Below are 15,976 nucleotides of genomic sequence, written 5' to 3' on the forward strand. Positions count from 1 at the left end.
CAGTAAGCTTAGAAAGGTTTAACAAAAAGTACATATTTTGTTTATTTGGCAACTTGTCCTCAGTTGTCACATTTTTTTCAGAGGAGTATTCTGCAACATAAAAAAAAAACATCTGACAGTTTTTCAAGGCCTCTGACAGACTTTGAAAAGTAATCTTTTTAACCATGTTTGTAATAATATGTTTGTTAAATCCAGAGATGACTAGTGTTTTCCTGTGTAGTAAAAATATCATGAAGCCAGCCAGAAGAGAAGAAAAAAAAAAATTACAGGGTTAGTTTTGGTCTTCAATTTCCTTATGGAGCATATGGCATGCTTACTGTACAACAGGAAGGCTTTATGTAATATTAGAGACTTCAAGTCTCTAACCTAAAATTAGCTGAAGCAGGGGGAAAAACAGTGTAATACTGATCTACAGTACTTGCAGTTTAATCCTGTATTTTATAAATAATGCCCCACAAATCTTATACCCTCATATTTATTTTAAAAGCTTCGTAAATTTGAAGGCAAACATTTTCATTTCTCCGTTGTATGTTTGTTCATTATAAAAAAGACTAGAAATGGTACAATACCCATTTCAATACTTAAGTGCAGTAATTCAGGGAACAACAATAAGCTGAAGCCCGGGGATTTGAACCCCATTTAGTAATTCAAACTGCTAAGATCATCAGAAATGAGAGGCGATATATATATATATATCCAATATATTCATTTTGGAGATCATATCTACAGACATCCAAGACAAAGTTACTAGTATTGTGCTCAGAATATATATAATTCCTGTGGGATTTATCAATATAATCAAATCTAACAATGTGAATCATCAGCCCTTCAGCTTTTCTCATGAAAACACTCTATCTAGTGCTGCCCCCAACAACCTCCTTATGTTGACATGGGAGAGGCTAGTTTAGCACTCATACAGTAACATTTGGAACCTTCATGCTCCTGAGACGCAGATATAGAAAGGGGACAACTTGAAAGAGCATGCCCATAGGTAGAACTTAACTTGCACAAGCCTGCTTTTCTTATAGATTATGGTTATGTACCAAAAAGCAGCAGTTACCAGCTTTTGAGTTTATTACACTATCGGCCAATGATGGGTTTGAACTTTACTAACTGCTTGTTTTATTGAGATAATATACTGTTTGTGTTAACAAAAAAGCATATTCAGGTATAAAATACGACTCAATGTCTGCTGATTGTGCTCTTTCACTTTGTTTTAGAGACTTGAACTACAATAATCTAGATGAATTTCCTGCTGCCATAAAAACCCTGAAGAACCTTAAAGAACTGTAAGTGTAAATTACAAAACACATTGTATATTATGCAGCACAGGCCTTGATGTCAGTTATAATATATTAAACATAAATAAAACACTATTGCAGAACATAAAAAAACTAGGAACCGTATCGAAAATAGAGTTTTTATATACAGTATTCATTATTTCTCAACATATAACTTTGCTTTCATTGATTACCATCCATCTTTTTTTTAGGGGATTTCATAGCAACAACATCAAATCTATCCCTGAACAAGCATTCATTGGAAACCCTTCTCTGATTACAATGTAAGTTAAATAAAATATAGTTGGAATTAATGTAGTTTGCATCTATGCAGTATTATAAGTATATACAGTAATCTATTTTCTAAACAAAATTGGAAACTGCAGGTCCTAGAGCCTTCTTTGCCCATGATCTTCCTTGAAATTCACACGTTTACCTAGTACACAGTACAATTCCCCACAACACAGGGCACATGTCTCATTTACACAGGCACAGAAGGGAACAGAAGGAAACTTTAGCAATTTCCCCAACTAATATAGAAGAATAAAAAAAATGATGTGTAAATAGTAAATAAATAGTAAGCAGAATTTGAATTAAAACACAAAAAGAGGACCACAAAAGAGAAAAGAGAAAGGGACAAAGGCAGCGTAAAACGCCCACTGCCTACACCTGGGGTGGATCCTGTTATTTAAGTTGAATTTGGCTCCAATTATAAAAAAAAGGTTGTCTAAATAGACTGTCCCTGCAATGCTCCCCAGTCTGGACCATGACCCATTATGATCAAATTCTATCTATTCTTTAGTATGCCTCATCCCATTTTTTGGGTTATAAATCTGGACCTTTTAGGAGTATGCATCCATTCTGATCCACCAATGAAAACTGACCCAAGAGGATTCACTTCCCCCATCTCTGTTCTTTGAACAGAGAATAGCAGAGGTGGGTAGAAAAAGGGTTTAAACAGGGAAGGATAATTTGGAGAACATAAGAACTGCTTACAGAAGTACACTTAAGTGAATATGAACATTTGTATATTTGTTCAGCCAGTCCAGTTGCTAAGAATTTGGCTCAGTATGGAATATCGGGCACAAATGCAGAGCTTTCTGGAGATAATGATAACTATATCCCTAGCATATGCCATAGGTTAATCCAACCTACAGTGCACCTAAAATGCATTAGTGAACAAAGTTTTATTTTTTTTAGGAGGATTTTAGTCTAGGTATAAAAAAAGGGGTTAAATAAGAACTTAACTGGCGTACAATACAAATAGGAAATACAAATGGTAAATTCAATGTAGTCTTAATGACAATAAATACATGCTTTGCATTATTCATGAACACAACCCTAAGAGACTGAGACAGAAACCAAAAGAAAAAAAAAACAACAAATTTGCCTTAGTGTGGCTGGATAATCCTATAACCAAAACCACATTCCACACTGGAATGATTAGACAATTGAGCAAGACATAAAACAGTTCACAATACTGGTAAATCAAAGAAGAAAAATTGTAATTCAGATGCTGAACAGCACATGATGTTGAAAAGTATAATCCCAAGGTCAGAACACCCAAATGTAAAGTCAAAAACATTTTAACCCATCAATACAAGGGCTGCTATTTATTTTAACATAAATATACCCGTGGATTGCATATTGCTGCTATGTTAAATGTCAACAAAACTAATGTATGGCCTGGTGTGCAATCATTTGGTGAGACTCAGCTTGCAAAATAATGTACCCACACTCCAAAGAAGGGGATGAGACCCTCATGTTTTTGAAGTCAATCCAGAATCAAAGTACAAATGGACGTGTGCCTCTTCATCAGGTGTAGTCTCTTTCAACTTCACGGTACTAAAGCAGAGGTTTCCAAACTTTTTGCAACAAAGGCCACATTTGGTGAGGTGAAAATGTGTGGGGGCCGACCATTCAGCCTGACTTCCATTCCGAGGAAGCTAGCTTAGGAGGTGGAGAAGTGGAGTCTGTTTGGACTTATTCTCTGCGCCTCATTTAAACAGGGAATCGTGTAGCCGTAGCAGTAATATTTGGGCACAATAGTCATTAGTGAAATGATCTGGCACTCGGTCTATACTGCTGCCTGTGTGCTGAAGGTGTTAGCAATAGACACGTACTGGAACGTAGCGACACACTGCATACTTCTTTAGTTTACTGTACTGGCACATCAGTACGTCTATTGCACCTTCAGCCCTAAAGAAGTATGCGAGAGCAGCGCGTCAATACGTGTCTATTGCTAACACCTTCAGCACACAGGCAGCAGTATAGACCAAGTGGCAGATCATTTCACTAATGTGCCCAAATATTACTGCTACTGCTACACGATTCCTGATTGCACTGTGCTGGCTGGCCACAATATTATGAATTTCATGACGGAGCCTGTGGGCTGGTGTAAATTTGAAAATGGGTCACGATTGGCCGATGGTCCGGACTTTGGACATGCCTGTACTAAAGAATCATTAGGCTTGATATTGCATTCTAATTTTTACAGAAGTACTGTAAAGGTTTAAAATAGTTAAAAAAAAATGGCACTCCCACATTGTATCTTATGAATTCCATCACCTGAGAGCTATCAAATAGCAGCATTCCGGTCATGCTACAGCTGTCAATTCTCTCTGCACCCTGTCTTGAAAAAAACATTCCCCATTGGAGATCTTATGCATGTGCTGATATAAATTCTCAAAAGTAAGATGTCTACAAAAATAAAGAAGCAAAAGTATGTACATATTATAATTCATGAGCTTTTTTTCAATTTTGCCACCATGAAAATATTCTGTGAAATTAGCTTCTATGGATTTTCAAGCAATTTGATTTATTGGTATGCCAAATTTGGGGCCTTCTTTAATAATAATATTTTTTTTTGTAGTTAAGCTATTCTACTGTATAAATGCAGTTATAATATTCTACAACTTTATCAATGTCCACTTATGCATACACACTAACAATAATTATGCCCATGCTTTCTATCAGAACCTTTTTTTTTATACTTATCTTTATACAGTAGCTGTACCTACCTATGTTTTATCTGATTTTCTCCTCATTTTTCAAATGTTATGATCGCATAAAATATAAATTTTTGAGAAGCACTTGATGAAGCGACTTGCTCCTGAAACGTTTGCTCGGATCTTACTTCAATAAAAGAAAAAGACGTTTTCGGTTTTTGCAGAAGCATTGTGTGGAGTGTGCCTTTGTATCAATTTTTCTGAGTCTATGGTAAAAAGGCCTTTGTTTTGCAGCAGGACCTGCATTGAGCACCTCCCAACAGGAAACAAACAAAATAATTTTTTTTCACTAAAGAGCGCAAGAAAGAAGTTAATTGTTTTTTGATTTTTGAGGTTACCCATTTTTTCCTCAATAGCCTACACTCTTGCGTCCAACATTGGACATACCCTAAAGTGAATATTGAGGTTCTGCGAAGTAAAGTCATATCTAACAGAGCTCAGTACAAACCATGGAAAATTTGGAAGAATAAAAGAAGCAGTTGGTCCTTCTAATGCAGTTTTAATTGTTTAAAGTTGTGTATATTCATCACGTGTATGCACTTGAAGGAGATTAAGGGGGTTATTAAGCAAAGATCTAATTTTATACCTTGCATGAACTTGAATGAACTCACAACTCAAGCAGTTTCTAACTTGAATGGAAAAAAACTCCAATCAACGAGTTCGGGTTGATAACCCAAAAACTTGAGTGAGTTTTTGCCGAAAAAAAAACCTTAAATCACTCAAATTGATCACGTTTTTGGGCCAAAACCCTCCAAAAAAAAACTTATGAAGGCTATTAATATCTTCAAATGGTTTAAGGGACATCTGCCATTGACTTCTACATGAAGTGGATAGCTTTTATTTTTACCCAAAAAAAAGATTTTTGACTCAAAAATAACCTCGAAAATTGTTGTGGAAAACACAACTCAAACATTAATAAATCTTCCTCTTAGTGTATTTACCTTGATTTCAAAAAGTACTTTCTTAATAGTGTATTTTAATTTGTATCCCTCCAATATAAGGTTATGTTCCTTGGTTCTTGCAATTTTTCTAATCCTGAAAATGCTGCCCTTTCAAACTCTTGTCATATAAACTCTCATACTTTTCTCTTATAAGTTTTACATGTTATGCTCTTGAAGTTTTTCATGATATAGTTTGTAACCCATAACATACATGAAGAGCAGAAGAAGGCTCTGCTCCCATTCAAGGAAAAGAGGAAAGTTATAACGTGTGGGTTGGACACGGTGGACATTTATAAAAGTGCTTTTAGCTGCTAAACACTACTTTGTCTTTCATAAATATTGTAATAAAGCTCTTTCATGAATTGCAAATTATCTTTTTGAAAGCATTTACGGAAAACATCATAACCAACCATAACCTTTTAATATTAAAATATTTTTTTGTTACAGTCACTTTTATGACAACCCTATTCAACATGTGGGAAGATCAGCCTTTCAACATTTGCCTGAGCTTAGAACTTTGTGAGTTATTATTCTAAATCATAACATTTGCTAATGAAGAGCTAACACTTTTTTATTGTTATGTTATTGTGTTTTCTTAAATAAATCCATCATGTGGATTAAGCCCCAAGGTGCTATAAATGATAAACAGGATGTCCATTTGTTGTTGCCTAATAAACAAAAAAAAAAAATAGGGTCCATTGAACATTTTGACGTTTTCACGGCACTTCATGAAGAACTATGGCAGCTTCTACTGGCAGTTTCCAATGTCTCATTCACTCTTCTACAAATGAAACTTATGGGTCTCAGGTGTTAAGAAGAACCTAGTGGACCATTCCAGTGTGTCATATATTTTAAGAGAGATTAATGTAAAGCAAGTGTACAGTCTTTTCACAGTGTACTATTAAACATAAATAAATAATCAATACGGGGTCTTTAACACCCTTTTCTAAGCTTGGTGTCATGCCCTGGACTTCCAGAACTTTAACCTGTGCCCAGCATATATTGATACGTTTTTTATTTCGCACAGCCTGTCTATTTACCCAGTTTTCAGTTTTATACTGAACAATAGTGATGGGTACATAAATTCGCCTGGCACAAATTCGTGGCGAATTTCCTCATTTTGCCTCCAGCGAATACATTTTGCGAATCTCCTGCGAAAATTTGCCAGCGTCAACAAATGTTGGACATGCATCCGAAAAGTCACTAGTGTCAAAATCGGCATGCGTCAACACTATTTGGCCGTCCATTGACTTTAACGCAGCGCCATAATTGACGCAAACTACTTTTTGGATGTGCGTCCAAAATTTGCAGGCGTCAATTTTCTAGTTTCACGATTTTTCCATATATTTTTTGCTGTTCCGCGAATTTTGCCCATCACTACTTAACAATTCTTTTAACAGAGTAAGTAAAAGTGGAGTCAGAGCATCTTCCTTGTTAGAAAGAGTGGAGTCAGATGATCACTTAGGCTCAACACTTTTATAGCATTACCACAGCCACAGCACTTGGGGTAAAGGACGTAAGGTCAGCGGCATAATGCTCCAAAGTATAGTAATCTATGTGATTTTTTTTTTCCAACACATCAGTGAGGAATTCTAAAGGATTCCATATTAATGCTTTAGATATACAGGTATGGGATCTGTTATCCAGAATGCCTGGAACCTGGGGTTTTTGGATAAGGGATCTTTCTGTAAGTTGGATCTCCATACCATAGGTCTGTGAAAAAATAATTTAAACATTAAAAAATCCCAATAGGATTATGACCTTCCCGTTATTCAGAACTTTCTAGATAATGAATTTCAGGATAACAGATCCCAAACCTGTACCAACATACCGATCAGATTTGGTATTGACACAGAGCAACAGCTACTCATCTCCACTATTTCAAAATGTAACCATTGGGTGCCCATCCATCACTAGGGTTAATGCATCAGCATTCCAGGTGACAGCACTACAAAGGTAGTTATTAAAATGTCTTTTTCTTATTACACTGATGCTGCCTATTGTACATACGTTGAGCAAAATAATGAGTTGAGTCGTATGCACCAGACAGTGAACATGTACTTTCCACATGTTTTTTCAGTTTGAATTAATTAGGTCCACTTGCCTATAATTAACACTACAATTATTATTCATCCTTTAATTGAAAAAAATGTTGTTTTCTGCTTTTTTTGTATTAAGGATTCTTAATGGGGCTTCACAAATCACAGAATTTCCTGATCTAACTGGAACTACAAGTCTGGAAAGTTTGTAAGTTATTATTTCTTCATGTAATAAAAACAAAAGGGAATATAAAGTTGATATAAGTAATTTCAGTTGCATTCCCTGTCTTTCCACAGGACTCTGACAGGAGCTCAGCTTGTGTACCTCCCCAGCGCAGTCTGCAATCAGCTGCCTAACCTTAAAGTGATGTGAGTTTCCTTGAGAAAATCTTTACCAGTGAGCTAATGGATGAGAAATGAGCCCCATGTTTTTAGTGGCCTCTTATTCCAGATTCTGTGCAAACCTGGAGTCAATTTTAGGAATAATGAATAGTAAAAGTAATCTGAGAGTATATTCTAGCATGAGTTGCTTGTGCTTCTAATAAAAATTAAGGGCTTATTTTAGACAGTAAAATTCTTGCTACCTGATAAAAAAACGAAAAAAATCTGATTCAATTTATTTGACAAATGGTTTGATGTGAAATCTTTTTTCTGGCAATGTGAAGTTGGCATATGGGCTACACACGAGTGGGGGGATCTGTTTTGGGTGCAGGTTGTCTTTGAGCTTCAGTGATGAAGTTTTATAGAATATCTGCCCTCCATTAAATGCTAAGCCCTACTACATGCATGCAATGTCTCCGTGGAGCAGGGAAATCTTTTTATGGATTCTGTCTGTGCTTGTTAAGATACGGTTCAAAGGCAATGAATGGGCCAAGAAATGTTGAGAGCAGCTATGAAAGGACATAACTTGTTCTTTCTTCCAAGCAATTAAAAGGAAGAAAATTAGTAGCGCAGGATGCAGAACACTGAGTAGCTCATTTACTGGAGACATATTGTGTGCTAAAGAGCATTGTGTATGAAAATCATTGACTGTTACTGGGCTTTCTCCACATCATAAAGTTTTCTTTTTGTAACTTGTTCCATGGTGAAATTTGCTATTCTTATGCAGCAATTAAAATTCTCTGGGGATTCGGCTTTCCAGCTGCAGAATACATATAAATATATTCGTCCTAAATGAACTAGTATGTTTTAGCAAGTATGCGAACATGAAACATGCCCTGGCCCATGGATTATGTAGAGAATTGTGCCAGAGGTTCATGACCATTATTTAAGCACAAATGGGGTTACGTAATAAAAGACACTAGAGTTCCACAACACCTTCCCCCATATATATAGTAAAATGCATTCATTTGCCCAGGTGCAGTAACCCAGGCAACATTTACTGGTTACCTCTTTAAAAGCAAAGATCTTATTGGTTGTTATTTCTTACTGCACATAGGCAAACTAATGCCTTTAATACATATGGGAGAAGGTGTCACTGAACTCGGGCTAAATAATCCATATTTGTTGTTTGGCACAAGAGGCATTGGTAAGCACAAATTATAACGCATTATATGACTCGAAATGCTTTATTATATACATTTAATGCTGAGTTGGGCTTCCATCAAAGCAGCTGTGAATCCATGAAAAATGCAACTGTTTAAAAGTGCTGTGAAGAGCACTCAACATATTGCTTCTATTGCTCAATAGTGGCAAATATTTATGGTTTTAGATTGGTATGGGACACAGACATGCATAGAGTTTTAGGTAGACCCCTGTCCTTCCTCAGTTGGGACAGCTGTCTCTAGTGGAGAAATGCATGTTATAATAACCTTGTTTTAAGTTAACAGTGTCCATATTGAATAGAATTGAGGGCATGTATGTAATTGGGGAATTGGTTGCACTATGGTCTATTTGAACAGGTGTGTTGAATATGTTGCAGTTAAAGGGCACTAGCATAAATTGCATTTTTGCAATAATTGGTTGTTTTAGAAATTTTAGCTAAATATTATTTTAAGTATGTTAGATGGGTACAGAGTTGCATGGTGTGAGATTGGGCTGATTTCTGTCTAGGAAAATGGCAAAAACATACTGTACTATATATACAGTATGTATTTTTATACATCCTTGATAAAAGCCCCAACGAGGGCCGAAATGTTGGATACAATAAATTGTTTGGAAATAATCGGTGTGCTGGTCCATCACTAAGCACTGAATATAACCAATGACACCACTAAGCACTATTTATAGATCTATATTTATAGAACTATTTATAGTTCCCTGTGTTAGTTGGCGCACTTGAGCAAGATTGGTGCAAGTGTGGGAAGTTTGTTTAGGTGCATGTAACTTTAATAAAATTAGAGGTACATTGCGTGACCGCAACTGTGGCTGCAGTTGTTACTGAACCCTATTATCTCATGAGCACATTGTTGCAACATTTTGCTTCTGTTAATTAATTTTCCTTGAAAACATAATTAAAACCTGCTAAAAACAGCTTAATATATTTCTCATGCAATAACTTTAAAAGACATCTGTTTTTTATTTAATGTGCTTGTGTGACAATTGATAGCTGTATATAGACTTGACATCTAAAAATAATACACTGCATAATTGTATTGCATTATTTTACACTGCATTATTCAGGTGCAGCACTGATGACAGATGATAAAAGATTATCCATTGGGTTTCAGTCTCTTTATTAAGCATTGTACAGTTATGTGCATTACAAGTCTGTTTCAGACCCAGCTTTCAGTAGATTGGAATTGGGATTGGGAACAGTTGGGATTGGTAGGCCACCATACAAGCGCCAGAAACTGTATGAAAGGAAATACATGTATAGACAATTTCAGTCCTGATAGCTTGCAATTAAAATAACCTCAGCCAATAAAAATTATCCGATTTTTTCTGTTTTTAATGACCGTCCCTTTGCAAAAAATAAGATTTGCCACAAATTCAAAACATGTTTCTAGATAATGTCAACAGATAATCTACATGTATGTAAGTTTCAAACTATAGAAAATCTTCTCTGGTGACCTGGATTTGGGAACAAAATGGGAACACTATGTACTTGGGTATTTCAGTACAGATGACGTTTGATAAGAATTAGACATGCATTACTAAAGCCTTGATATTCTATTTAAACCACCAAGAGTTAAGGCTTAGTTGCTCTTTAAAATAAAAATTGTAATTTATAAAAGTAACTATTAGATCATAGCAGAGGTATTTCTTTACTTAGCGCTCAGTATATTAACACTTGATTACAATTTATTGCTTTATTACCAATGTGACTGTTGTAAAAACTTTCCACTAATATACCATACACAGTTCTTTTTTATGGGAATGTTTTATTTATAGGCTTGCAGTGGGTTTTTTTTTTCCTTGTCTTCCGCTTGTATCTGAAGGAAATGTAAGATGTCTCTTTTAAATTCCATATCCCAAATCAAAAACAAACTTTGTAAATAAAACTGTAAAATGAGACGAATAGCACCAGTTAGAAGTGTGGAACGTTCACAAAACTGGGAAAAGTTGGGAGGAGATCATAGCCCTGCTTTTTAACTTTATTGTCTAGCTCTCCTTTTAAATAACGTTTTTATTACTGATGCCTTTTATTATTATTTTTTTGCATTTCCTGGCAGATTAAGTTTTCTTGTTTTCATTAGCAGTATTATGTTGTGCATATACCATATACAGACAATCATATGTTGGAGCAGTTTTTTGTTAGATTTATGAAATAATAACATGCAAAATGTTTCCAGGTCCAGTGACCTAGAACAAGCAAGATCTTTGGTTTTCAGCATTCTAAGCTCATCACAGTATATTGCTGATGAGTAAGAGATCACCGCCTGGGGAAAGCATTTTAAGTGGTGTGAATTTAGTGTGCATTTTTTTTTTTTGAATTGTGATGTAGGATAGCTTGGAAAATCCCACAGGCCTGGACCACATCTCCTGATGAGCCTGCATGGCCTTCCTATGTGATAAGACAAAAATTGGATTTGGCCCACCACGTGGGCTGACCTTAAAAAGCTCTCTGTATGGGTAGCTTTACACTTCAGATGAATGCAATTCTGACCCTTAATATTTTGGAAACCAGCAGGGGCAGCCGGGCATTTACCTCTTCTGCCTTCTACCCCTGTTTTAGGCGTTGTCCCCCTCACTGCTTGCTGGTAATTCTTGGCACTCTCTGGTCATTAGTGTGAGAGCTGGAGCCCTAAGCAACCGTTGTTCGTCATATTCTTTATCATGTTCTTGCTACTGTCATGTCACAATGATACACCCATCATGTCTGACATTTAGCATAATTTACTTAACATATTACATCTGCTGAGTGTGCACTGTCTTGTCCTGTCCCTGCACTATACTGTCCTGTCTTGCAGGAGTTGCATATTTTTGCACTTGCACTTTTTGTCTGGTACATCTATGTTGTGTGTAGCACCATGGTCCTAGAGGAATGTTGTTTCGTTTCACTGTGTACTGTACAAACGTATATGGATGAAATGACCATAAACTCACTCTTGACTTGACCTCTGCTTGTGTGTGCTTTGCCAAGATTATATAGACATTTCTGTTAAAGGGAAAGAGTCCGACGATAAAGGCAAATAATTCAAAAACAGTAAAAAAATTAAATAATGAAGGGCAATTATAAAATTACTTACAGTAGAATTGACCATTCTATAACATACTAAAAGTTAATTTAAAGGTGAACCACCTTGTTACTATCCATGAAAAGTTATCTAATCCATTAGTTATGAGGCTATTTTGTCCAGCTGGTATGTTATGCTATTCCTGCTGTTAAATATGAGGATACTGTCATTTACAATAGAATGATCATGAGAAAATAATTCCATTTCAAATAATTTAATTTGTACACATCGTATTATAGTATTTCTACATTTTGCCAGTGTAGTGAACATAAAACAAGTGACAAAAATATTTTAACTGTAATAATTTGAAGAATGGTAGGCTCCTTGCTTTCATGGGCTTCAGGAGCTTAACACCATATGTTTTTCATATAAAGTGATGCATTGTATCTGATATTTTGACCCAGATGAGATCAAATGCTGTTATTCTTTGCTTCATGGCAGTTATCAGTCATGTGATCTTATGAAGGCCAGTTACCGTGTATACAATGGACATTGTGTAGAAGTATTGAACTTCTAGTGTGGCACTAGATTATATTCCATGAAAAACACAGTTGCAATTATATTTTTTCATATACATTTTTTATCATTAACTATTGAGCATTTTCTCTCTAATGGAGTCCAAATGAAGCTGTAATTTGTTCAACTACACTTGTCTGACCAGTTTTCTATAATATGAATTGATTTGGAAAGTTATGATTTGCCATATATTCATTAGGATAATGACTTTCCAGTGATGTTACTCAACATCTATTAGAAAGACTGACTCTTGGTGCAAAGGTAAAGTTAAAGTGCAATGTGAGCTGGAGGGAAAGAGATTTAACATCTCTAAGCTGGGAGAGGAAAAGTGAGATTTTCTTAAGAACATAGCTTGTCTTAAGCCCCATATGGATAACACATGGATAACACATTTCACTTGTAAACCTAAAACAATCTGTCACTGGAGTAGAAACGTATTATTTGATTAAGAGTTAACAGCATACACAAAATATTCCTGGTAACATAAGATCATACAGAATCAAGTTCTTAAAAATGAAAATAAATCCGTGTAGAAGCCATAAATTGTCTAATCTGAAAAGTCTGTGTCATTTTATTTTTTATTAAAACAATGTAAAGTAATATAGTCCTAAAAATACAAAACCTGAGCACTTAAGGATAACAGTTGGAATCGACACCAGCCTATTTCCATTTCTGTTAGTTGTTATTCTAAAATGTTATTTTATTATTATGCTTTATTTATATAGCGCCAGCATGTTAAGCAGCGCTTTATAAGATACTGTTCATTCACACCAGTCCTTGCCCCAGTAGAGCTTACAATATAAGCTTCCTAGCACATCACACATCACACATAAGGGTCTAATTCATAAGGAACTAGTCAACCTGCCTTTGTGTTTTGAGATTATGGAAGGAAACAAAAGTAACCAGAGGAAAACCACACAGGGAGAACATACAAACTCCTCGCAGATATTACCCCTGACAGAATCAAAGCCCAGGACCCCATCACTTCAAGGCAATAGGAAGATAGTCTCCATTTCTTGTATTGATCAGAAGGCAGGTGTTTGCTCCCCAATTTCTTCCCACTAGTTTGTGGGCTGAGGACCCACAGTGCATCACATTCAAGTGAGTGATTGGCAGTTGGGGATGAACAGCAGCACTTTGATCACCTCTACAAGTAGCAGCAATCAATACATCCTATACATTCTGTACATCTAGCTTTATGGCAGCCATCTCAGAATCAAAGCTAGCATTCCACAAGACAAAGCAACATTAATCACATTGATTGGTTCATGACCATTGACTATACTACTGCATGGAGATATCTGTGGCTGCTTTAACAGTGAGAGTGAATGGGATGAGGCACAGAAAACCGACTCATTGTATAAAACAATGAATATAAAATATCTGAACATCTACTGTGACAGAAAATAAACATTATTAAATCTTGTAAATAAAATAAAAAGTGGAGTTACAGAAAAAGGCATTTATTATATAATGAGAAACAATTAGTTAATTAGTTCAAATATATATTGTACCAATTCATTTTGTAACTGGTTTCATGCATTTTGTATAGTACATTTTTGATATAAAGCACAAGTGTGACTTTCTTATTGGTAAACATTTTGACTTCAGATTTTCCATTTTTCCCATAGTACCTTTATTAGTGTTAGTAATGCAATTTTGATTCTTGGTACATTATAATGCAAATCTCCCTGTACATATCTTTTGTTTTAGAGACTTGTCATATAATCACATAAAGGATTTACCAAGCTTCTCTGGTTGTCAACGACTGCAGAAAATGTAAGTAATACATAGTGTTCCATATGTGTACTGATGTGCAACTTACACTACCGAGAGCTGCCGGCATTTCGAATGGAGTCCAGCACCAAACATTTTTTTTATTATATAAATCTGCAGGTGTTTTATTCATATAGATATTTCAGTCATTTGAAGTATTTTATGCCGGATGGCTTTGAAAATGAAACCTTTAAATTGCTTCATTTTGATAGGGTTTTTAGGACTTCAGAGAATTGCACATGGTGGGCCTTTGTCTGGGGTCAAATTATACAATGGTTAAAAAACAAAAGGATTGTTTTGCTCTTTAAAAGCCACAGAATTTCCTGCAATTTGAACTATTTCATAATGTTTCTGTCTATTCAGAGATCTGCGTCATAATGAAGTTTATGAAATTAGATCCACCACCTTTCAGCAGCTGGTTGGCCTTCGTTCCCTGTAAGTGCTCCACTAATCCCAAGTTTTTTTGATCCTACTATCGCTCCTGTCTCCTAAACACTATCATTAAATGTTCCATGGGTTAGTACAAAGATATTATGCTGCCTTTGTCATGTAAGCACAGTTCCTCTTATTCTACATCTCTTCTATGTAACAGCCACATTGTTTTTAAGAGGAGTATATATTAGGGCATTTTATTTAAATAATAAAGTAACATTATCAGGTGTTGATATTGGTGTCTGTAACTATAGAATGGACTGAGAAAACAGTGCAAGATATTTACTAATGACCAAGGCATCAGGCTTGCACTTTGCAAAAAACACCAAAAGTAAATGTCTCACCAAAAGTTTTGCCCCACCAAAAGCAAAGGACCCCTAGCATGGTACAGTATCTCCCATTTATAGATAAAGTAAAAACAGAAAAGAAAGATTTGGCACACATGGTGAGCTATGGCCTTTTATTTGTGTTGCCTTTGATACATTTTCACTTCTATTCTGTTGTTACCAGTTGTCTTTTTATCAAAACAAAAGGGAAACTGGACTTCTGTTAGTTCCACCAGGCATCTTAGAGGAAAACTTTACCCCCAAAATGAATACTTATTATTAATTAAAGAGTATATTAAAGAATCTTAGAAAACTGGAATATATATAACTAAATATTGCCACTTTTACATCTCTTACCTTGAACCACCTTTTTGTGATGGTCTGTGTGTTGCCTCAGAGATCACCTGACCAGAAATACTACAACTCTAACTGTAACAGGAAGAAGTGTGGAAGCAAAAGACACAACTCTGTCTGTTAATTGGCTCATGTGACCTAACATGTTAGCTTTGTTTACGTGCACCATAAATCCTACAATCCCAGGGGACGATCCTTATTTTTTGAAAATGCCAATTTTCTATTTATGATTACCAAATGGCACATACTACTAAAAAAGTATTTTATTATGAAAATGGTTTATTTACATGAAGCAGGGTTTTATATATGAACTGTTTTATGCAATATATTTTTATAGAGACCTACATTCATGGGTATAGTAGTTGAATATTACCGCTCCAGTGAATCACTTAGTACACAGCAGCTTTTCCCTCTGCCATGTTGAATCAGCTCTTTTAAATGAATGCATGTCATCATAGCCGAGCAGCACAGTAACTCTGGCCTGTTTTAGATAATTACACAAAACATGCAGGAGGTGAAGATTATTGTCTGACCTAAAATATTACCACTTTGTGGACCTGACAGGATGACAAATGCTGCCCTCTTATTATTTATTGGGTCTGCTTCACCAAGGCTCTATACAATACAAAGCACCAGTGGTGTCCTTTCTACTACGTTTATAACTGATAACTGACATGGCACTTAA

At 35.6% G+C, this 15,976-nt stretch overlaps 1 protein-coding gene across 1 annotated transcript in view; it reads left to right on the top strand.

The window, feature by feature from the left end:
• Positions 1-15,976, top strand: part of lgr5.L (leucine-rich repeat containing G protein-coupled receptor 5 L homeolog) — a 110,940-nt gene that overhangs the window by 84,176 nt on the left and 10,788 nt on the right. The window contains 7 exon segments of the mRNA NM_001199223.1: positions 1,221-1,289; positions 1,493-1,564; positions 5,677-5,748; positions 7,408-7,476; positions 7,566-7,637; positions 14,117-14,182; positions 14,543-14,614. Coding sequence (NP_001186152.1) covers positions 1,221-1,289; positions 1,493-1,564; positions 5,677-5,748; positions 7,408-7,476; positions 7,566-7,637; positions 14,117-14,182; positions 14,543-14,614 — 492 coding nt within the window.

The sequence above is a fragment of the Xenopus laevis genome, chromosome 3L (genome assembly GCF_017654675.1).
Source record: "Xenopus laevis strain J_2021 chromosome 3L, Xenopus_laevis_v10.1, whole genome shotgun sequence".
NCBI lineage: Eukaryota > Metazoa > Chordata > Amphibia > Anura > Pipidae > Xenopus > Xenopus laevis.